At 37.7% G+C, this 23,819-nt stretch overlaps 2 protein-coding genes across 2 annotated transcripts; both read right to left on the reverse strand.

Annotated features, from left to right (window-relative positions):
- Positions 1 to 3,186: 3,186 nt before the first annotated feature.
- On the reverse strand, positions 3,187 to 15,255 carry nt5c2l1 (5'-nucleotidase, cytosolic II, like 1). The gene is made up of 17 exons (XM_031742433.2): positions 15,096 to 15,255; positions 13,977 to 14,050; positions 12,391 to 12,508; positions 12,190 to 12,285; positions 11,021 to 11,112; positions 10,837 to 10,894; positions 10,626 to 10,719; positions 10,481 to 10,534; positions 10,323 to 10,406; positions 9,031 to 9,066; positions 8,839 to 8,946; positions 8,691 to 8,757; positions 8,359 to 8,581; positions 7,772 to 7,832; positions 5,579 to 5,755; positions 5,400 to 5,490; positions 3,187 to 5,308 (listed from the first exon to the last, which is right to left on the reverse strand). Exons 1-16 carry the CDS (start codon positions 15,152 to 15,154, stop codon positions 5,401 to 5,403), a joined length of 1,491 nt encoding a protein of 496 aa, XP_031598293.1. The 5' UTR covers positions 15,155 to 15,255; the 3' UTR covers positions 3,187 to 5,308; position 5,400.
- Positions 15,256 to 16,823: 1,568 nt separating this feature from the next.
- On the reverse strand, positions 16,824 to 23,547 carry slc2a11l (solute carrier family 2 member 11, like). The gene is made up of 12 exons (XM_031742607.2): positions 23,427 to 23,547; positions 23,036 to 23,134; positions 22,780 to 22,940; positions 22,523 to 22,647; positions 22,281 to 22,410; positions 20,543 to 20,691; positions 20,272 to 20,459; positions 19,932 to 20,042; positions 19,264 to 19,365; positions 17,740 to 17,815; positions 17,497 to 17,624; positions 16,824 to 17,404 (listed from the first exon to the last, which is right to left on the reverse strand). Exons 1-12 carry the CDS (start codon positions 23,448 to 23,450, stop codon positions 17,198 to 17,200), a joined length of 1,500 nt encoding a protein of 499 aa, XP_031598467.2. The 5' UTR covers positions 23,451 to 23,547; the 3' UTR covers positions 16,824 to 17,197.
- Between the last annotated feature and the right edge of the window lie 272 nt (positions 23,548 to 23,819).

A 23,819-nucleotide genomic window follows, 5' to 3' on the forward strand; every position in this document is an offset into this window, starting at 1 on the left:
TTATTTTCTTTCTTCCTTCTCTTTCCGTGTCGAGATTAGGTGTCACTGCTCCTGTGTGTGTGTGTGTGTGTGTGTGTGTGTGTGTGTGTGTGTGTGTGTGTGTGTGTGTGTGTGTGTGTGTGTGTGTGTGTGTGTGTGTGTGTGTGTGTGTGTGTGTGCGCGCTCGCCCGTGTGCCTTGTGTTTGAACCCTGAAGTAGGAGAGCAAAGACGTTTGTTTTGATGACTGTCAGCGGACCTTTCTGGGTGGAAATGTTTAACCACAGTCCAGTTGCTGTTACAAGCTGCTGCAGAAGGATTCAAGGCATTATTAAAAACAGACAGGAAGCATATTTTGGGGCACAGATTGCCCCGCTGCAGTAAAAGGTTTCAGGTGAAAAGAAGGATTGCTGCGACTGTGTAGTAAAGCTGGTTTATAGAATCTCATTAGGTCTCTCCAGAAAGGAACAAAAAAAAAGACAAAAAAGAAAACGTATGATAGTAATAATACATTTTAAATGGCGACAGAGGTGTTTCAGACGTAAAGGTGGGTCTTTGTGATTGCTCACCAGAGGGAACGCAAAAGCAGGCTTCAGTCACTTGACTGTGTGAAATTCTTCCTGAGTAAAGAACGTGACTTGTTTAGGCTTGCTTGCAATGCTTGCTGGGAAATCCTGGAATGTGTGGAATGGGGGACGGTGGTGCTTCTGCAGTTATCTGACTGCATAGAGCAGCAAGTATCCTGCAGTGAAACCCAACATGTCAGCAGTGCTTTTTGAGCAGCTTAAAACCTCAATCAGAGAATGCACGGTTAAACTCCAGGAAAGAGAAGCTAATTAAATGATTACATGAACTCAATTACAGAGCAAACGCTGTGCTTGTTTTGCTTGTCATTTATTTTTGGAGCTACTGCTCATGAGTTAATGTGTTTGATTTAGTTTTTGGTAATGTAAATTTCTGAAAAGGAAAAAAACAAGTTAAATTATATGATGCATTTATATAATTGATCTTTAACCCAACTAAATGTGTATTTGTTTTAAATAATTTATTTAACAGGTTTATGAAACCTTTCTCATTAATCTGCTCTCCTGTTCCCCTGTCACCCTCTCTCTAAATAAAGTCAGTTAAAATTACATCTTTGTCTGTTTTTTCTTTTTCTTGCAAAAATATGGGTTTAAATGAAATCACACAATTGCATAGCAGATGCAGCATTCTCATAAAAATGTAAATTGCCCTTTATACTCCAGTGACAAAGTTTAAAAAGTAATTAGAAAGTAGTAGGTGAAAAAAAACCAAACAAAACATGAAATTTGTCTGTTTTTGTACCTAAACTTTGAAATACTTGCAGGCCTTAAATGGACTGTTTAGCAGGGTGCACTTACAGCTCCGACAGTTTTGATGCACAAACAGATTTTCCTCTGGATCTTGTTGCAAAATTGTGTTGCATTTATTTTAAAAACAAATTGATTTTGATTTTTTTGCAACACTTACAGAACTTCATTTTTAATTTGAGAGGGAACTAGAAAGTTTACAAAGATAGCAAAAATCCCGCCTTAAATAATCAACTATTGTGAGTACATGTGAACTGTATCGGTGTTATTGTTTCGTGGAAAAAATAAAAGCATATATTTGGGTTTAAATTTTACTTGGTGTAGACTATCCACTCAAGTGGAAGACGGGGGGGGAAACGGAGCTTCACACGCAGTGAGGAAAAATGTTTGTAAATGCAAACACAAACAATGACAGAGGAAAGGGAAAGGATCAACAAAGTGAAAATCATTAGGTTTGAAATTCATATGGTAAACATTAGAGGGTCAAACTCATCTGAGTTCATGGGCCTTATACAGCCCAGTTTGACTGTAAGTGGGCCGGAGCAGTAAAAACCACCAGTAACTTTCAAATTACACCTCCAAGTCTTTCCATTTGTTTTAGTGTTTCCATTTATTTTTTGTTTATATTTAGTGTAGATGTGCATAAATCGTTTTTTTTTTTTGTATATGCATTTGTATATTTTTTCAGTGTATATTTTATTCTATTTTATTTACCGTATTTTATTCCATTCTGTAAAGTAGATGTATTTATTCTTATTTTATTTTATGAACATAACTTTTGCACTGTCCACTTCCTGCTGTGACAAAACAAATTTCCACGTGTGGGACTAATAAAGGTTAAAATCTTAGATGACATATGAGATATCCCAGGAAAAACTTAGATACATATGAGTACAGCCAAAAAAACAAAAAAGACATAAAATATGATTTTTTTAGTTTGTTGTGAACAATAGTATCTTATTTCTAGGCTCAGATCTAAAACCACTTTGGCATTCCATACATTTTCAGCAGTGACGCTGCTTTCGCTGCATAACACAGCAAATAACTGGAATTATTAACGATTTCTTTGGCATTTTCAAACTTTGCAAAGCCATTCAGTGTGGTGACATTTTTCACATTCTAATAAATGCAACAAACAGTTCAGAAGGCCTCCAACTAAAAGCACATTAGCCACTGTGTTTAAATCAAACAGCGGGTTCTGGATGCTTCGACAGTGTGATGAGCTCTCTGGAGAGCAGACATGCTGTCATCGTTCAGCCGGGGTGCCATGTTAACCCTGCACTGATGATAAAATACATCTAAACTGTGGCAGTAATACACATGTTGTATATATTGTAAAATATTTGCATAATTGTTCCCATTGTATGCTTTTAGAAATTCATAACCACACACTCTTTCACTACGTTTGTGCATTTGGATTTTGAGTCACATTAATTTCCCCCCGAAACAGAGAACACATAAGCATTTAAATAGATTTCACCAACAGTATTATGGCTACTTGTGTTTCAAATTCTCCTTTAATATCATGTTAAAAATCATTGCTGTGAATTTTGTTTGCCAATCTATAATGCTGGTGTGAAACTCTATTAATGTCACAGCCCTATTTTGGATCCTGATGGCACTCCTCTTCCTCCTATATTTAAGCAGTTAGGCTATTAAAGGACTGATCAGACGCTACATTATTTTAAAGGCAAACAGTTATGATTCACAGTTCTTCCATCAGAGAGTGGTATGGTGGCTATTGTGTGATGCGTAGGGTAGATTTGTACGTTAGTCTGATTTTTGGACAAGTCTAAAAAGGAAATTATTGTATTTTAGGCAGGGAACGAGTTTCCTATTTTATATATTCTCTTTTGTATTTCAGCAGCTTTCAAAATATTTGAAACAGGAAGCAATGCTTTATTTTCAAATTAAAAATGGAAGCTGGTACATTTGCAAAGCAAAGCAAACTTGTCGTTTCTCTCGGCTCTTTTCTTTGCCGAGAGATAAATGAAGATGCACAGCCTCTCTGCTGATGTGCTGACAGTGCCCATCATTTAACCCTCTTCAAAGATTCAGCCGTGCTGCAGAGAGGCAGTTTAATGCCATCCAAAGGACAGGCGCTGTAGTGCAGAGGCAACTAGTGAATCTGACACAGTCACAAAATGCTTGTCATGTGCTGATGCGATAAATAATTAATGATGAAATGAAAATTTACCACAGCGACAAACTGATCATCAGAGCCTGCTTTAGTTTCACTGAACATCAAATAGCAGCGGATGCCGAGTGTGTTTTATTCTCACAAAATGCATTCATTCAAAAGCAGATTAAACAGAAGCAATGAGCCGATTTGTGCAGGTGAGAAAATACAACAGGACAAAGCGAACACAATGACTCAAGAAACAGCAACAATAAACACGGGTGACCAACAGACAATGGGCAGGCGGAAATCCAAATAAACCAAAATAGCCCCGATACAAGAAGTGAAATCATCGAGGAAATGTTTATGTGCGTGTTTTGACAAGGAGGAGGAGGAAGGACTGAAAACTAAGCACTGGATTTACCTGTCGTGGCTTATCTGAAAACAATCTGAAGCAAGCAGCAAAAAAAACGCAAAAAAGTTCAACTGTGTTAATCTTAAAGCAGCTGAAAGTTTGAAATTTCAAATATTTTTAAAACACTGATGACTTTAGATTAAGTTAGATTCACGTTTAATCTCCTCACACAGGAGATTAAATCATCTTTACTAATGCTCTAAGTAGCTAAGAAATTAATTAAATAAATAAATTAAATAACGTGATCAGCACATCACTGTGAAGCTGAAGTTTGGCTCCAGAGTGAAATGTCACTGATGGTACAGGATTTCACCATTTTCACCATCGTGACACTCTGATAGAAAATTCATCCACAACCACACATGAGCGCTGAAATCCTACAGTAACAACGGAGAGAACGTGTGTGTGTGTTCCTGAGATACAGAAGGAGAACAAATGCTAAATGTTCAGGTGCCCTGTGTCCTGCAGAGCCACACATATTAGTGAGCGTGTTTAAGTGTTTGCTCATGGATTGCATCACATCTGTTTATGTTAGTGCTCTCCATGATGAATGCATACCCAGATGGAGGCTCCTGATATTAACATCTACTTCTGCTTTGATGTATTCAAAATAAATGTAACTTATTTAAGTTTAACGATCAAGACGAGCTTCTGCAATACCTGTGAGATAAATGTTTCTGGTATAAAAGTGATGAGAGTTTTTTGGAAGATTAAATGTTTGTTTAGGCAGATAAAACTATTCAATATGTTTGTTGTGGGTATAAAAATAAACTCATTCAACCACACAAGAATCAATCCTCAGGTGGGCTGCAGAGGTGATCAGGCGCCACCCAGTGGACAAAAGATGTAATGCAGAAAGTAAAATCTTTAACAACAAGTTATTTTTCTTCCAGTATGCTATATTCCTATATTTTAGGATTTTGCCTTCTAGTTTAAACGATCTGTTGCTGAGCTTTAAAATAATAATACTTACATTTTTGTGTGAAATCACATTTAAAAACTGTCATTGCAACAACTACAAAAAGCCATTCTGAATATTATTTCTCTGTCTTAGACGAAACTGATTTATATGCTTATTTAGGAGCTTTACTTCATTGAAAACAGTAAAAACTGATTTTATGAATGTTTTAATGAACCAATTCAACGGATTATGGAGTAAAGCTCCTTTTTTTAAAAACATTTTTAAAAGATAAACCATTACATAACCTTTAAAACTAGAAATAAAAACATTGAGTCTGTTTCTGTTTGAAATCCTACACTGTCAGTGTGTTTGACTTTTACTGAAAGTCACACTCTGCATGTGGAGCAGTAGGTAATTTCGTGCTAATGTGTGCACCTCAGGCTTACAATAAACCCTTCATGTGTGCACGGGTACAAGCAGCCGTCCTCAGTGTGTGATGTGTTAATGACAAGAAGATGCACATTACTGTGTAGCCTCTTCATCCCTGAGTCTGAGTCTGCTGTCACTGCAATGGAAGAAACAAATGAACTACTCATGAACATTTTAACATCAATAAATGTAGAGCAGAAATATAGTTTATCATAAAGATCTGTTACCTTAGTTTTTGTTTGTGAGAGGATAGCTGCTGAGAGTAAGTGGTGATGACTCAAAGTCTGGAGATGCCTCAGAAACAACCTCGTGGGGCATCTGAGAGAGAAAAAAAGACTGTCAGGATAAATGATGAACGAGACAAACATCTCCTTTCTGTGATGTTTGACCAAAGAAGAGGGCTGACCAGGACTGGAGGAGCCATGAAGAGGTAATTGACTGGGTAATGCATCAGATTCAGGCAGGAGGAGGAGTACAGATCTGCATAGCGCATGAGCTGGCTGGCGAACAGCGTCTGCCTGGAGCCGCTGCGCAGGAGACTGCCCATCTGGCCGTATGACATGTCCATCCTGTAGGTCAGCAACTGCAAGTATAAAACAATGCAATGGCTTAAAGGTACACATCACATCAAACATCCTACACCAATCTGACTTCCTGCTTAGTCCAATTTAATTATAAGAAGGTTTACTTTTTTGGGAATGGACTTCTTATAGACAGAGGAAGTCAAATGTCATAATCTACCTCTGACGTGTTGATTTAAGGAGATACGTGTTACGCTCAGGAGTGTGCAGAGGTTTCCCTGCAGTCTTGGAGACCACAGATATTGTCTTTCAAGATTAGGCTTAAAACTTTCCTTTTTGCTAAAGCATATAGTTAGGGCTGGACCAGGTGACCCTGAATCCTCCCTTAGTTATGCTGCAATAGACGTAGGCTGCCGGGGATTCCCATGATGCATTGAGTTTTTCCTTTCCAGCCACTCACTATGTGTTAATAGACCTCTCTGCATCGAATCATATCTGTTATTAATTTCTGTCTCTTCCACAGCATGTCTTTCATCCTGTTTTCCTTCTTCACCCCAACCGGTCGCAGCAGATGGCCGCCTCCCTGAGCCTGGTTCTGCCAGAGGTTTCTTCCTGTTAAAGGGAGTTTTTCCTTCCCACTGTCGCCAAAGTGCTTGCTCATAGGGGTCATATGATATGATTGTTGGGGTTTCTCTGTATTTATTATTGTGCGATCTATTGTACAATATAAAGCGCCTTGAGGCGACTTTTGTTGTGATTTGGCGCTATATAAATAAAATTGAATTGAATTGAATTGAATAGATATTATCTGTTACTTGGTCATTAGTGTTACTGTTCTTCTACAGTTTTCATAGCAGAGTGCAGTTGCTGTTGTGTTGGAAGGCATGTTGCACCATGAGTGTCCATGGATGGTAAATTTCGAAAGAGGAAATGTGTCAGTGTACAGTTCAAGCCTCTGGCATGGGAGACGCATTCCAGGAGCATGCTCATTCTTGCTCATTCAGGGATAATTTCTTGTTTAAAAACAGCTTAATTTTAACCATAAACTTTTTTGTATTGCTGTCTTTTATTCTGTCCTTTTAGCGGTAGACTGTATATGACAGACAGACAGACACAACCTCAGGGTCTGAAAACTAAAGCCAGTCTTAAACCTGTATTTTTTCTAAAGGCCAGCAGGGGGCATCACCACCAGCTGGCTACAAGTCAGATTGTATACAAGTCTATTATAAAATGACTCCCCTGTTCACTTGATTTATGATCACAGCAAACACTTTAATTGTTCACACTCTTGGTTATTAGTGTTAAGTCTTACTGAATAGTTGATTTTTGTAAATTATGGTCTGGTTTATGGAAAGATTGGGTATCCTTTAGGGTGACACATGAATGAGTTATATCCTCAGTTTTTTTTTGTAGCCAAACTCACCTTTTGCTCCTCACTAGCATTTTTGAACAGCATTTGGTAGCCTCTGTTCCATCTTTTTTATACAGTCTATGGTACTGGGTGTGTCAGTGTAATCGGGGATCGTAAACTTACTCCAAACAGTTTCCATAAAATACAAATCAGCACATGATTTCAACATCGAAGGGAATTTTATGTCCTCCGCACTGTTAACATGCCAACACCTGCATTTACTATTAAAAATACACTTACTCTGTGAAGCTTAACACTACCTGTGCCAACTGAAGGAACAGAAAGTGGTGAAGTGAACTGTAATGGTGCTGAACAGTAGTTATGCTGCACAGACACATTTGTGTTTTCTTTTGCTACAATAATGAAGCATTGCTATTGTAGTGGTAGATTTTAGAAGTGCATTTATGCATTTAAAATGACAAAAAAAATATTCCAGTATATCCCAGGATGTATGAGACATATTTATTTCATGGTGGTGATAAATTTGTTCCCATGCAAGACTTTGAGATTTCAACATTCAGAGAAAGAGGCAGAATTTGAATCCCAAAAACATTTCTAATACCAGCAGAAGGCACAGTGTAGGTTGTACGAATGCACTGAACTTTACGCGCATCCACAACTAAAGTGTGGAAATCTTTAAAAAGCTGTGTTGTGATGTGCAGCTCACCTTCATTCTCATATGAATGGAACCGATGTCACGATACTCTTGACTGGTGGTGTCTGGGTGCCTTCAAAAGACACATATAGAACAATGAACATGTATGTCACTTTATCTAACTGTGTCACATGTAGGAAATGAAAAATCTTTTTATAATGATAATCTATTAGCAGCAAGTGTTAATGAGTAAATATGTAGCGAAGATTTCTCTTGTTTGGATTCTCAAGAGCTCCAAAACATCAACAAACTTATTTAATTTTCAATAAAAATGCACGAATTAATAAAAAATTATATGAGACCGTTGATTTTTTACAATGTTATAAATGGTTACTGAATAAAATGCTAGTCTATTACATCTACTCATGAAACAAGATGGGATTTTTTCCCAAAACTGCGGGCCTGTGGGTGCTTGTGCTCCCCCTGCTGGCCACATATAGAACCCTGTACCTCATGAGACAATGTTCATTATTTCATTGGGTTTAACTATTTTACATTTTAGTAATAGTAAAGCACACCGATCTAAAAACTGCAGGTCTGAGTGCTTTCAAATCTAAACGTATCTACAGGAAATATACCGGAACAAAAAATCGACTCACTTGTTCAGTTCAGCTAAGTAGAGATCAAGACGCTTGAGCTCCTCAAAAATACTTTTCCTTTCCTCCCACACTTGCAGCTCTTTGGTGAGCTCAGGGACGACCAGGAAAGTCTTCCAGCCCTGTCGCTTCTTAGACTTCAGGATGTCGCCAAAGATGTGATCTCCGACATAGAGGATGTCCTTGCCTATGACGCCCAGCAGATCACAAACAATGTCTGAGGATCCTGCAACCAGAAAACACAAGTTAAGCAGCTGAACCGAACAGAACTGAACGTTACTAATTAGAACAAAACATTCTTGCCCAACTTGAAGGAAAACTCAGTGCTGACTCACCTCCTGAGTAGACTGTTCCATGCTGGAGGTCACCGGTGTATGTCCCGATCCGAAGCTTTCCTGTGTTCTGTGTATAAAAATGAAACACGTTACTGGAAAGTGTCGATGCTCAACACTGTGAATCAGCTCTCCAAGCACTCTTTCACACCGTGTCCACTTGTCTCAGCACAGTCCCCTCTGCAAAGAACAGCGGCTTTTTGGTGTCCACAACGACAAGGTCGAAATACGAGCGCCAGCTCTTTTTGGGGCTTCCAGGCTGGAAGGAAAACATTTTAAAAAATTTATTTTCATGATTCTCTTTAGTGGATAAAAAGTCAAACCACAGTTGAAGATGCCTTACCTTCACATTACTTTCCAGCAGGTATGTCATGATGACCTTGATGAAGAAGGTGAAGTGTAAAAAATACAGTTAGAATGATTTATATTCATAATGGAAAAATAATAATTTACAATGATCTCATAAACATTAAAAGACCGCTTGATTAGGTCTACCTATTCAACTCCTTGTTAATGCAAATATCTAATCAACCAATTACATGGCAGCAACTCAGTGCATTTAGCTGTACCAGAGCCCAGAGAAGTCAGACTACTTTGAGCCATAAAGGAAACAGTATCTCGAACAACCACTCATTACAGAAAAGCTATGTAGAAGACCATCTGAATGAATGCAGTCTTAAAGCAGATAGGTTGCAGCAGCAGAAGACCACACTGGGTGGCTCTCCTGTCAGGAAACGGAGCCTATTATTGACACATTTTCCACCAAAACTGGACAAAAGATCATTGAACATTTCCTGTTCTGAGATTTCCTGATTTTGGCTTCAACATTCAGACTCAGAATCTGGCATAAACAAGCTTGGGTATGTTATATCAACTGTTCAGGCTGCTGGTGGGGTGTAATTGTGTGGTGGATGTTTTCTTGGGACAATTATGCTGCCAAGAAAACATGATTTGCTGATCATGTTCATTCCTTTATGACCACAGTGTGCCTATCTTCTGTTGGCTGCTTCCAGCAAGAGAGCACACTATGACACAAAGCTCAAATCATCTCAAACTGGTGTCATGACAATGAGCTCAGTGTACTCAAATGTCCTCCACAGTAACAATATCTCAATCCAAAAGAGCACCTTTGGGATGTGGTAGAATGGGAGATTTCAACACATCTGCATTAACTGTGTGATGCTAACATGTTCATATGGACCAAAATCTCTGAGGAATGTTTGCAGGGCTTTGTCACAAAGAACTGAGTCCAACCTAGTACTAGCAAGGTGTACCTAATGAAGTGTCTAGCGGTTTTCTTTTGTAGTTAGAAGGTTTTAGTCATGGGACATTGAATTTTTTTAACCCTTTCATGCATGAATTATGACAACCTCAATCAGGATTTTTTTTCACCTTTAATGAAAAGAAGATTTTTGAAGTAAATTTTTTTAAACATGTACTTTTCAAAGAGTTAATTAAATGTCCACTTAAGCGGACAACTGATGTGTATTGAGTGACACATCAGTGTCAAATGTAGTGGTTTATGTGCAAGTATAACATCAACACTGACACAAATACAAGAAACAGAAAAAATTGAATAGCTGTCCACTGTAGTGACCACTACGCGTGGAAGGGTTAAAAAGCCTTTGCACTCACCTCGGTGTAGTTGTAGTCACTGTTAGTGGCGAGGAAAACCTTGGCCACCTCTTTGATCCGGGTGAGGAGCACAGGGAGGTTTGGCTGTAAACATTTATACGTTCAGTGTTTCAGTCGCTAACATAAACTCAGACTGATAATCTTTTCAGTTTACTCACATCTCTGACAATGTATTTCTCCAAATTCTTGGTAGTTAATTCTTTCAAGGTTCCCTAAAAAACATTTTGAACATTTTGTAATTTTGACAAGTGGACACATTATTTTTGTCTTTGATGGTGCACTTGGTGTGTTTTGTGAACTCACCGTATCATGAGTGTAGTCCACAGCATCTCGAACATCCTGGAACATGCTTCTGTACGACATTAGCAAGTCACCATGCTGGAAACCTTTCAGGAGGCTGGAAGAGTTTAACAGCAGATATGGAAGAGACGAAGAGTTTATTTAACAGTGAGTATTTCTCCAGGTCTTGGTGGGGTGATAGGATAATATAATATGGCCAAAATATGTGACTTACTTTGTGTATCTGGTACATCCAGTAAAGAAGTCAACCAGGCAGGCATAGAGATAAGTCTCTGCAGGGTGCATATAACTTGTAAATTGTTTATAATGCAATGAAAATTTTGAATAAATTGTAGAAAAGACGGCAAAGACGGTAAACAAAATTTACAGAAAGTAAAGAAGAGTGCAGGATTTTATACCTGAAAGATTGAAGAGAGTGTTCAGGATGTAGAAGCGGTCGGTGTCGTCTCTCTGGATGAACATGTTCGGGTAGTATTTGCGAATGTCTTCACTGTGGCACAAAATGATAACACGAATCAGTGTTAACAACCCAGACTGACTGGCTGCAGAGAAACAAAACATTTTTGCAAACGTGCATGAATTTACATCTAGTTTGTGTAAATTCTTAGTTTCAACTCACTTGCTTGTACTGACTGCTGCGATTTACAAGCAAAGAAAGAGAAGTTGACAGCCATTTCAGTGAGACAATAAAAGGATTTTGAGGTATGTTTTTCTTCCTTGTCTGTTGGATATCAATACAAACGGGTGTTTGTTTACTGAGGTAATATCTCCTGTTCATATTTAAAATGAAACATGATGATGCTTTTTTTGCAACAACAATAAAAAGGTGGGACTTAAATAGGTTTTAATGTTGATAACTGTTGAGATTTTGTCTGTCTCTAATAATTTTATACTGACTTCATATTTTTAAAAGTTTTACTTTTTTTAAGGAATTACAGCCATGTTCATACACATTCCCACATTTTCAGAGGCTAAAATTATTTTATATGTAAGAATTGTTTATAATACTTCAATAAAAATCCTTTTCGGTCAGTAACTGTCTGAAGTCCAGAAGCGATGGATTTCACCAAGTGCTACGTTTCCTCCCTTAAGTTTAATTTTGGTTTTCAGTCTGATGATGGCCTTCTTCAGTTGCACTGACAGGTCTTTGTACCTCCTACTGAGAGTTTCAAATATAGTTATGCACTTGGACCAGGACCCCACCCGGCTATGAAACTGTCAGTGAGCCCACTGTCACAGAAAATAGGGGACTGTGTATAAAAATTACTGTAGTGTAATTTTTGAATTAAAGCTGAAAGTTTATAAGTTAATCACATCTTGATTGTTTCATTGAAATTTAATTCTAGTGGTATATATAGATGTGTATATTATTACTTCATAATATATATATAATATATATGCTGTATTGAATCCAACTGGCCCAGCCTTGCTTGGGTTTTAGTCTTCATGTTTCCGTCTCTTTCTCCCTTCTTGTCCTCACCTTGCTTGATCTCTTTCATACCAAAAAGTACAAAATAGGTTATGCAAACATTTTTTTTTTACTGTATTCACTTGTTTCTGACCTTACCCTTTGAGGAACTGAAAGCCATGACTGCAGACCAAAATATTCCCATTTGAATCCACTTTCAGGAGGTTCCCATACGTAGTGTCAACCACTAAACCACTGACGGGGAGAAAGGGGAGAAAGTTTATTAATACTTGACAAGATAAGAAGAATTGATTGGCTTCTTCATTGTGGCGTAAATCATCAGAGAGACTTGAAACTAACCGAGTGGGGAAGCTGGGGTCGTACTTGTAGCGCAGAATCTCATGAGGGTATCCAATGGACACCATCCTGTCTCTTATCAGCTCAAAGCTCATGCTCTCGTAGTCGGGAGACTTATACGCTGCAAGCAGAAATGCACACAGTGAAAGCATGAATACAAAATCATCCACTTTTGTGCAGCTTGTTTGAAAGGAAAGTCAGAAACTGTAATGAAGAATTCAACACAGAGAGTTCAAAATTATGAATGAAGACAACACGTAGCATTTTCAGAGTGATTAAATATTTTATACACACGCTGTAAAAAAAGGATAAGCTAAATATAGTTTGTTGTTTGCTGTATAGTTGTTTTATGCTGTAAAACAGACATACTTTTAAAAAGTATGGTACTGTTGGTAACAACTATGTAAGTATTTTTTCCTGACATTTTTTATTGCTATCAGGTAAAAGTATTCCCAAAAATTTGGAGAAATTTAAAATGCATCCCAAACAAGAGCTCAGGTCTCAGATGTTTAACGTAGCAAGAAATACCACCTAATTTTCAGATTAAAAAAAACACTTCATAAACTTTAGCGGTGACTAATTTTCTAATAAATAAACTAAAAAAATGTCACTATTACCTAAATGTTTTTCTAGGGCAGCTGTGTCAAAATGGTTTTATGTAGTCGCTCACTTAGATCTTGAGCGTGCTGGAACAGTGAAATCTTTTTCTATCAGCGTGAAGAAATTTAAAGACACAATTAATCTCTGAGATATGAGGACATTTCAGTTTTTCTACATAACAGAGAAATGCTGCTCCAGGAAAAGGAAGAAATCTGTCACCACATCATGAATTCTAAGAAATAAATGTGTAAAATTACAAAAAGTGTTCCTGTAGCTCAGTGCCCAGACTGTCCTGTTATTATAAAACAGAACATTTTTCTTAACTCAGAGAAAAAGAAAATGTTTTAATTACAGTGGACCCAACATTTATGACCACCTTCAATATTTTCCAAGCAGTGGGCTGCTGGAGGTTTTGCAAGACTGATTTTGTTCTAGAGAGTTTAGAGTACTTGTAAGTATTTCTTAGATATATTCCTCACTTGCTGTTGTTTTTATTCTTGTGCCCCAAACACCTCATAGAAATGTTAGTTTTACATTTTCAGCATTTGAACATGAACAATGAGCAGGAATAATCAATACTGGAAGTTCAGTCATGGTATCCTGTTGGTATCTAAACCATTATACACTGTATATATTATACTATAGATAGATAAATAGATGGCAAAAATTTAAAAAAGTGTGCATTATTTAAAAAAATTAAACAACCAAGTTAAAGTTAAAGTAAAAATGATGTTATTATACAGTTATACATGAACGGTACTGTTCCTGGCCACAAAAACAGAGCAAAAGTGTATCAAATGTAAACACTGTATAGCTGACATAATCACAACACTGCTAAATGAAGGATTTGTAGGTAAATAATAATCCCATGACTCTCTGTGCTAGACACAGTCGTATTCGTCAGTAAGCAGGGAGAAGTACAGAAGTACAGACTCAATATCAAATAGAATAAATAAAGACGATCAAACCTGTTTTTTGCTTTTACTTACTTGCGAGCGTGTAGTCCATGTCGAAGCCATAGCATTTAATATTTTCCAGCGTCAGGCTTCTGTTGACAAACACCCTGTGATCAAACAGAAACACAGCTGAAGGCAGACAGTCATAGAGATTCATTTTTATGCACTAGGGTCAATTTAATGCTTTCATTTATCAGAATAGGGTTTCTTAAGGTTCAGTTTGCTTTTCGGCTTTTTGACATTAGGTCTGCCCTGAGATGTGGTTTAAATGAATTTTCAATGGGCAGAAGTCATTTAGTGTATGACTTCTGCCCTGTGTATGACATAGTGTTGACTATGATTTAATTTGTCTTTTCCACCACAAAAATTCAGAGACTTTGCATACTTAGTTTGAACCTATCCTGCCCTTGAAGTCCCTCGAGTGGGGGTGGTGCTGGGTGGAGGCTAAAGATGTTATCATTACCAATGCCATCCCAGATGTTTGAAATGACTGCCAAATGCTTAACATGGTGTATTTTGACCATATATTAAAAATAATCATGATGTATTTTCTGCATCACTTGCCCCCAGATGCTGCTTTTTAACCAGGCCTGTCCAGCACCTCCGGCCAGGATGGCCCAGTCTCAACCTTTCCTGACAGTTCATACATATAGAGTTGCTGTAAATAATTAATCTGCAAGCTCTTGTTCTGTGAATGTGTTTCTCCCGAGTTCCATCCAGAAAATAAAAGCTGTCAGCGAGGGAGTGTTTCTTACTGACAGGAAGCAGCTGAATAAGCTGATGATTCAAATAGTCATACAGGGTTAGGGTGCAAACTTTCAGAATACAGAAATAGGTCAGAATGTCAAAAAGCACCGGAAGTTGTGGAAATATACCAGTGGATTTTTTAATTTATTTTTTGCAATTCATTGTCTAACTTATTATATGAGCAACAATATTTTTATGATGTGTAAATAAGTAATTAATTTGTGATCTGTAATAACGCACAGAAAGAGCACAACTGAAAGACGACTTTTCTTTTTTTGTTCTTTTTTTAAATATATTGTAAAACCTCAGAAATTCTGATCGTGTAAATTCATCTTTTGGTTAAAAACTGTTTCAGTTAGCAGCAGTTTACACATTAGTGTGCAATATTACCCCAGTTGAACTTACTTTTGTTCAAGGCGTCTCTTCTTCTCTTCGATGGAGATGCTTGTGTCCATTGCCTCCATGGTCCACTCCTGCTGATGTGCAGCTCCTCTTTTCAAAGAGGTATTTAAATTCTCAAATTTACCCAAAACTTTGTAGGCGTGCCGCTGAGCGTCTTCTCTGTTTTTGTGCACATGTTGAAACCCCTCCTTTTGACTAAGTGCTCATTAGTGACGTAAACGGCCGTGGGACACGCGCATGCAGCCTGCCGGCCCCCGCATCAGCACTCTTTGTTGCTGCGGAGCTTTCAGCTTGGAGAGAGTAGATTGTGTTATCAGAGGCGCACACATGTGCACGGGCTGCATGTGTGCGTAATTAATGGGAGTTTCCTGATGGCTGTCAGTCCCGCTGTGACTCGAGCAGCTCAAGTGCACGCTGCATGTATCAAAGCAAAACATTTCTGATATTTGATTTATGAATCATTTGGTTTGAGTTTCATGTGAAGAAGCGTTATCAGCAGCACGCGCTCAAAGTAACTGCAAGAAATTTGGAGACACACTCTCCAATTTCACGCAGAAACGCATCCTCATCCTCACATTTACACACAAAGCAGCCTTAAGGGTCACCAGGAAGAAAAAAAAACTTTATGCACGGATCCAGACGTTGGAAATAGCAACAGCTATAAACTATGTGGAGCATATTAATCTAATGCTCCATATTATATATGTTTAACATATATGTTAAACTGCATTGTCCCTTTTTAATAAAGAAATAAGAAAATACGTTTTCAAATAAGTTTTTAAATCTCTTATTATATGTTAATTTAAAAATTTCTCCTTTCAGCAACTTAAAATAATTTGAGCTTTGCAGTTTTTGTTTGTTTGTTTATTTGTTTTGTAGCAAATATTATTGTAAAACTCGTGTTTTGTACATTTGTGGTTTGTGTACTGTGGTTGTTTCACTATGTGCTGCACTGTAAGTCCCTTTGGGCTGGGACTTATCTGCATGACACACCACCATGACATAACCAACCCTCTTTTTCTATATATAGAGTCACACAGGTGGAAAAACGTCATCAGTATGTAAACAGCACTTGAGGTTTACAACTGCTCAGGGCTGAAAAACACTGTGGAGCATTTTCAACTATAGAAATGCATCAAGTTTCAGAAGAGTTAAATATTATTATGTAATTTATGATTAATTTACCACATTTGAGGAGAAATTAAATTTAATCGCTTGAAGCAAAAAGCACAATAGCAAACACAACAATATTTTAAGGTCTGATATTAAAGTTTAAGAGTAAAGTAAGAAAACATGAACAGAAAAAATACAGCTACATATCACTTTAAAATCAGTTTTTTTTAATGTCAAACAAGAGTGAAAGATCTTACATTAGGTCATGAGCCATATACAGCCCAGTTTGATCTGAAGTGGGCTGGACTGGTGAAACTCTCCTTTCTGTCTGTATAAAGAAGTTTAACTACACACTGAATCCTTAAGAGGTCTTAAAATAAGAAAAAGAAGTGCAGTTACAACAGCACAGCTCAGTTCTTCGACTCCATATACTACACTGTTGCAGTAAATGAAAGACATTTCTCACCAGTACTGTTTGGGCTTTAACTGTAAGAAAACGCATGATAAAAATGGTCAAAATTACAGAACAAGTTCTGGTAGTTGTTCATTAGAAAACAGAAAGAATTTATTCATTGACAGAAAATGTCCTGTTTTATATTTTGTTTAGTTTTTTTCCCCCCAAATGTTACTGTGTACCCATTGTAAAAATTATAATACTTTTTTTTTTATTTTAAATGACTTTTCTGTCATTTATTTGTTTTTTGTATTACATAATTATTTTGGTGCAGTATGTCCTTCATCAGTAGGAAAAGCTGTCAAATCTATGAAAATGCAATTAAAAATCCAAAATGTATGCCCACCTTTACATTTTCTAAAGCCATCCAGTTGAGTCTTTGCTGGCTCGGATGTTTGACACCTCTGTGCTATGTCCCTGATGACCAGTTTAATCCTAAATATTCATTAACGCCATTCATATCCTGTCCATCTGACATACACTGACTAATTCAAGCTGCAAATTTAACAGCATATTTTAATTTCTTTAATAAAACTAATCACAGTTTGGTTTCGTATGATATGATTCTATTGGCGTTCATCTCAGTCGCGTGTTTCCTTTTGGGTTTGCAATGCATCTTATCAAATTCTGCTGCGATCTCCAGCGGCGTCTTATTTTTTATCTCAGGGACGTTGAACTTGAGATAAAGCCCACAGATGAAGCAAGAAAACAGAAAAATGAGAAAGCAAAAGTAATCCAGTTTCTCCTGGAAATAAAACATTTGGAGGCAATTTGTCAGTCCTTGTGCTTGACGCATTTCAAATGATCTTAAAAATATGCCACATTTTACATACTTACCACTAGGATGGGGAAGACCATCCCAACCACAAACAGGCCTAACCAGTTGAGGGTGCAAGAGATTGTGTACGCAGCCGATCTGAAAGGCTGAGCAAAGAGTTCCCCTGGAAGAGTAGGTGTAACTCCAACTTTGGGGAAAAGTACATGTTACAATAAGATGTCCTCATTGTTTGGTCAAAAAGAAAACCTTCTTGGTGCAAATTTTACAGTCTTTAGAAATATTAGCTTAGGAGATAAACGTACCTGGACCAATGGCAAAAAAGACTATACAAATGAAAATGAGGACCATGCTGCAGTACGGCATCCAGGAGACCTGACTCTGAGGAAAACGAAAGGGTTTATGTTTGTTTATTTATTCAAATATGCAGATACATACACCACCTGTCAAAAGTTTTAGAACACCCCAATTTTTCCAGTCATTTATTGCAATTCAACTCAAGTCGAGTGAATAGTTTGAAATGGTACAAAGGTAAGTGGTCAACTGCCAGAGGTTAAAGAAAAAGGTAAAGTTACCCAAAACTGAAAAATAATGTACATTTCAGAATTATTCAAAAAGGTCTTTTTCAGGGAACACAAAATGGGTTAAGAGTTCAAAGCTGTCCTGCAGCAATGGAGGTTGATCAAGCCTTGAAAGCTGATGCTACTAATTCCTACAGGTGTTCTAACTTTTCTGGATTACTTACAGCCCCCTCTGTTTGCATAAAAGCAGTGCTGGAACACACTGTGGTACCATACCCTCGTGAGCATCAGTTGAACAGTATTGTACTGCAGAAAGTGTGTTGCTACAAAAATGGCGAGAAAATGGAAAAGAGACAGACCATCATAACACCTAAAAATGTAGGTCTTTCCTACAGAGAAATTGCAAAGAAAGTAAAGGTGTCAGTGAGTACAGTTTCCTTTAGCATCAAAAGGCAGAAACTCTGACAGGAAGAGCTCTGGCAGACCCAAAGCCAAAACTAAATCAGAGCACAAGTTTCTGTGAGTTAACAGCTTGCGTGATAGGCGGCTCACAGGACAACAGTTTCAAGCACAGCTTAACAGAGGTCGTAATAAGCAAGTCCCAGTTTCAAATGTGAAGAGAAGACTTTGAGCAGCAGGTTTAACAGGACAAGTAGCAGTTGTCTTATGCTCAGAATAAGACAAAAAGGCTTGCCTGGGCTATGAAACACCACCATTGACCTACTGAAGACTGGATGAAGGTATTATGAACTGATGAATCAAAATTTGAAATCTTCAGTTCATCACGCAGGATCTTTGAACACATTTGAGTAGGTGAAAGGATGGTTTCACGGTGTGTGGCTTCAACTGTCAAACGTGGGGAAGGAAGTGTGATAGTCTGGGGCTGTTTTGCTGAATCCTGAGTCGGGGACTTGTACAGAGTGAGAGGCACCCTGAAGCAAAATGGCTACCACAGCGTTCTCCATGCAATACCCTCTGGGAATAGATATGGGAAGAACTTCCTGAAGAATATTTGATTTCTATTGCAGAAAAAATGCCACAGGTGTATTCAGCTGTTATATCTGCCAAAGCTGGCTACTTTGATGAGTCAAAACTTTAGAATACATTTTGGTCTATAAATTGATTCCATGATTCCTCCTTTAACTCCAGTTGCTTATTTGTACCATGCTTTCATTTCAGTGCAATGAGACATTAAACAGCATAATATTCAATTAAAAAAAATTGAAAAATTGGGGTGTTCTAAAACATTTGACTGGTAGCGTATATATAAATATGTATTTAAAAGTGGCCAGTTTTGCAGTGACTCACTTGCAGGTACAAAGTGATGGTGAGGAAAACTAGTGTCACAGACATTCCTGCGTAGCCTCTGAAGAGCAGGACCGTTTTTCCTGTTCTGTTAACAATCATGAACTGCAACATGAGAACAGATTTAGCCTGCTGCCGTGAATGTTTTGCAGTAATGGCACAGAATTAAACAGCCACATGGGGGAGCTACGATTACACATGAAAACAACAAGTCATTCACATTACTGGTGAGACCCGGAGACATTTTTTTTCTTAAATGATTTGATAAATCAGCAATAAGTAAATAAAACAAATATTAATGATAGAGTGTTTACAGGATATTAAACATAAATTTTCCCTAAAACTGGCTTGTGCTAAGGGACTAACATTTCAACAGAAGCCTGAACAAAGAAATAAGGTAGACAATGTATAATTGGTTGATTAGCAGTTTAAATATATTGGTTGATGAGTCGAAGGACACGTTGCCCTTGTTAGTTTTTGTCCACTCTGGCTCCACCTGCTGAAATGCTAGTCTGTTTGCACAAGTAAACACCTTTGAATCAGTCATTGTGCTGCGCTACTTTTTGTCCTTTAAAGTTTGTCGTCCTTGAGCTGAGCACCTATATTTTGCTGGACAGCCCGTTTTTTATTGGATATAAAACATGACCGGATATCAGTGAAACAGTACTTACACAGGACACAACAGTGGAAAATTCACAGAGCCCTGTCCCCAAGGCAGCGTATCGTAACTTTTGTTCTGGGATTCCCGCCGCACGAAACACATCAAAAGAATAAAAGTAGACCTGTAGTTAAACATACACAGATAAGAAACTGTGTAATGTTTCTATTCATTTTACAGAAACTGGCAAGTTTTACTGCTGAATATTTCACTGTTATTGTTACTTATGTATTTATTACAATTTATTATATTTAGCCATTACAGGATTTTTTTTAAAGAACATTATCTTAAAATAAAGAGATGACAGAGACTGGTGAAAGAAAGAGTCCTCTGTTTCTAGCTTATACACTCACAGCATTGATGCCACAGAGCTGCACTGAGGCGAAAGTTACAGAGACGGTGATCAGCTGCCAGCGGACCGTTTTGTTCTGAATCAGCTCCAACACTGAGTAGCTGCGGACACTCTGCAGGGCAGCTTTCTCCTCCAGCATCTCCTCGATCTCTCTGCTGTAGTCCTTATTGCCCCAAAGCTGCTTTAAAGCTAAGGTGGCATGAGAAAACATGAGATTTAGATGGTAAGTTAACAGTGAAAAATCCCCTAAGGCAAAAAATGTTTTTGCACACCTTTTTCACAGGCCCGTTGGTCTCCTCTGTCCAACAACAGGAAGCCGGGAGATTCTGGCAGGAAGAACAGGGTGAGGAGTTGAAACAACCCTGTGAAACCGATGAAACCAAGCAGCCAGGGCCACAGCTTCTCTGTACCAAGTGACTCACTGCAAGTATAACATCAATAGTCAAGTTATCACAGGTTAATATCTAAAATAGCAAGATGCTTCCAAAAACACAGTTATGAAAAGTTTGAAAGGGCCAAAGTTTCATTAATATTTAATTAAATAATCCTTGATTACAGATTTTTGTGATTATTGGTAACAAAGTGCAATAAATAAAAAACTGTAAACTGCTGTTATTTGTAAATACAGTTAAATACTATAAAAACCTTAAAGTTGTGATGTTGTGTAAAATGCAAATGATTTTCAAATTTCATATTTTGATCAAAATAGACAAGATGTGTTGTATAAATTAGACTTATACTATTTGTAAAATATTTCATGGCAACAAGACAGCTTAAAAAAAAGCTGGGAATGTGTAACGAAAGGTTGGAAATTAAGTTTTACTACGGAGTTGAAGGAACATTTTGCATACATTAGGCTAACGGTAACAGGTCAAAAGCATCTTAGAGAGAAATGGGCTGATGAAATTTACCGATCCACAAAAAAAATGTTACAAATCTTTGAATATGTCCCACAGTGTAATACCACATGATCTGCAAGACACAATATCATCATAAAATTCAGAGAATCTGGAGAAATCTCTGTGCGCAACGGATGGTAGTTGATCTTCAGGCCCTCGGGCAACACTGCATTAAAAATAGGAAGGATTCTGAAATGGAAATCTCTATATGGACTTCCAGAAATGACTGTCTGAGAACACAGTTCACCATGCCATCCGCCAATTCAAGTTAAATTTCTATCATCCAAAGAAGAAGCCATATGGGAACATGACCCAGAAACACCACCATGTTCTCTGGGCAAAGCTCAATTTAAATGATAAAAGTGGACTTTGATCAGACGAATCAAAATTAAGATTTATTTTTGTTAAACATTTTTTTGTATGAAATCTTGTAAAATGTCTTTAAGGAAAGAATCCTTGTAAACAAAGTACAATAAATATTTATGTCCCATACAGTTATTCTTTTTTATTGAGTGCTACCACTTTCTTATATGCACTGATCTTTTCAGTTGTAGTGTCATTTAGTCATCTGACGTGATTATTATATAAATAATAGCGCTGCCCTTTTTTAAGTTAAGAATCTGTATTGTCCATGAAAATAGGTACATTGTAAAATTACAGTTTAATGGTCACTGTAAAAAATTACAGAATTTTCTTTTTCATTGCTGGAAAATCGAGACACTGTAAATGAACAGTGACATTCCTTACAGAGTACAGAAGGTCCTTTGTAGTCTATCCAGGTGTGGGTAGTCAGTTAAGCCTACCACACCACCTGATGCTTACTCCACACAAAAGAAACTTTGCAACAGGACCCTTTGCAGTGCTGTTGCATTGGCTGCAGTGACTCAGTCCAAATTAAGACCTGATTGAAATGCTGTGGTGAGATCTTAAGAAAGCTAAACGAATGCCCAAAGCCGTGCTGTGAAGAAGAGTGAGACAAATTTTCTCCACAATGAGAAAATGATGAAGTTATACAGAAAACGATTACTTCAGGTTATTTCTGCTGAAGGTGTTAGAATCATGAGATGTACTTAGTTTTTCACGGGACTTTTTCACATGTAGGTTACCTCACCTGATCCCCAGCAGTTGACCAGAGAACTTCCCCAAAGACATGAAGGAACCAATGGTCACGCCAACCATCCCTTTGAGCGTCCGAGGAGTGATTTCCATGATGTACATTGGATAAACTGCAAGACTGGCTCCTAGAGTAACAGGAAAAATCAACAACACCCACATACACAATCTGACCAGATTCAATGAGGTGAGTTTGGACAGCGGGGAAACTAGCTCCGATGAGTTTGCTCAAAAGGTTACCTGAATTAATGCCAAAGAAAAATCGTCCTGCCATGATCATCTCAAAAGACATGGCTGTTTTACTCAAGAGCATCAACACACCTCCAAGTATAGCCACAAAAGTGTTTAACAAAAGGCATCGCTTTCTATGGGACAGAAAAACAGAGACTTAGAGCCTGGGGCCAACGCAGAACATCTATTCATGCATGTCTTTGACAGTGCCATGTTAATAGCTAAACAGAATATGGAATTTCTATGCTCATGAATTTCTCACCAACCTGCCGAATTTTGATGCCAGTGAACCAGCAGCTAGCGACCCCAGTAAACCCCCAACACAGAAAATGGACACAGTGAAGGACCAGATGAGCGAGAGCTGCCATGACTCCAGGGAGAGACGGTATCTGTGCATGCATGTTTGGTTCACCAGCTCCTTGATAAACTACAACAAGGTGAACAGATATAGATTTGTCTATGCACGCGGAAAATACAGCTTAAGGTTGTTTGTATTTAAATTTAGTAAAGTATCTCACTTACAGCAGAGGGGGAGGTCATCACAGACACGCTGTATCCATAATGAAATGTCCCACCGAGACCACACACAAAAATGGCAGCAAATACAACAGGATAAGCTACCTGTAAAAATGTAAAAATAAAATAAAATAAGCAAGTCTTTTTGGCAAATGTAGGTATATTTTGTTTAACGTCAATCACACTAAATAATCACATTTTACTTTTCAGTACCACATTTCTCCAAACTTACATCTGTCAGTCTGTATGTCCATTTATGTTTTTTGGCTTGTGTGAATTCTACATATAAAGCAGTCATCAAATTTTTTTTTTTCCTTTCATTTATATGCTTGAGCTAGCCATTCACAAGTCAAGAAACATTAATGTGGACATAAAAATAGTTTTAACTGTTACCTACCAGGAGTCCTAAGTGCTGTATCATTGCTGTAGGTCTGTCGCTTTCGGGTGAGAAGTCTTTTCAGATCATTCACATGGCTGCAGCACATATTTAACTGAGCACTGAAATTATTAACTTTTTGGCGAGCCAAAGAATAAGGTGCTCGAGAACAAAACCAACAACTTAAAAAGTTATGTATCTGATGTGGAATAAGTCATGTGAGTGTGACTTTTGTTTGCTTAAGGATTCTGCCCAATGATCATGGGAGACCCTTAACAGGCTGCTCTAAAGAAAAGTTATTTATTGTCCTGCAATCTGTTTAAAAGTCTGAAAAAGTTACACTGAGAGAGACAAAGACATGATTATGAAGTTAAGCCAAAACCTTTAACCTCTTTTTATTCGGCTTAATGGAGA

The sequence above is a fragment of the Oreochromis aureus genome, linkage group 7 (assembly GCF_013358895.1).
Source record: "Oreochromis aureus strain Israel breed Guangdong linkage group 7, ZZ_aureus, whole genome shotgun sequence".
Taxonomy (NCBI): Eukaryota; Metazoa; Chordata; class Actinopteri; order Cichliformes; family Cichlidae; genus Oreochromis; species Oreochromis aureus.

Coding starts and splice junctions, on each gene's coding strand:
- nt5c2l1 (XM_031742433.2), bottom strand. CDS start 15,154: ATGGAGGCAATGGACACAAGCATCTCCATCGAAGAGAAGAAGAGACGC. Junction 11,113..12,189: donor GGCTTTCAGTTCCTCAAAGG/GTAAGGTCAGAA, acceptor TTTGTGCCACAG/TGAAGACATTCGCAAATACT. Junction 8,947..9,030: donor TGCTGGAAAGTAATGTGAAG/GTAAGGCATCTT, acceptor TTTTCCTTCCAG/CCTGGAAGCCCCAAAAAGAG.
- slc2a11l (XM_031742607.2), bottom strand. CDS start 23,450: ATGATACAGCACTTAGGACTCCTG. Junction 22,648..22,779: donor CTGGCATCAAAATTCGGCAG/GTTGGTGAGAAA, acceptor TCTGTCCCATAG/AAAGCGATGCCTTTTGTTAA. Junction 17,625..17,739: donor CTTTTTTGCCATTGGTCCAG/GTACGTTTATCT, acceptor TTTTCCCCAAAG/TTGGAGTTACACCTACTCTT.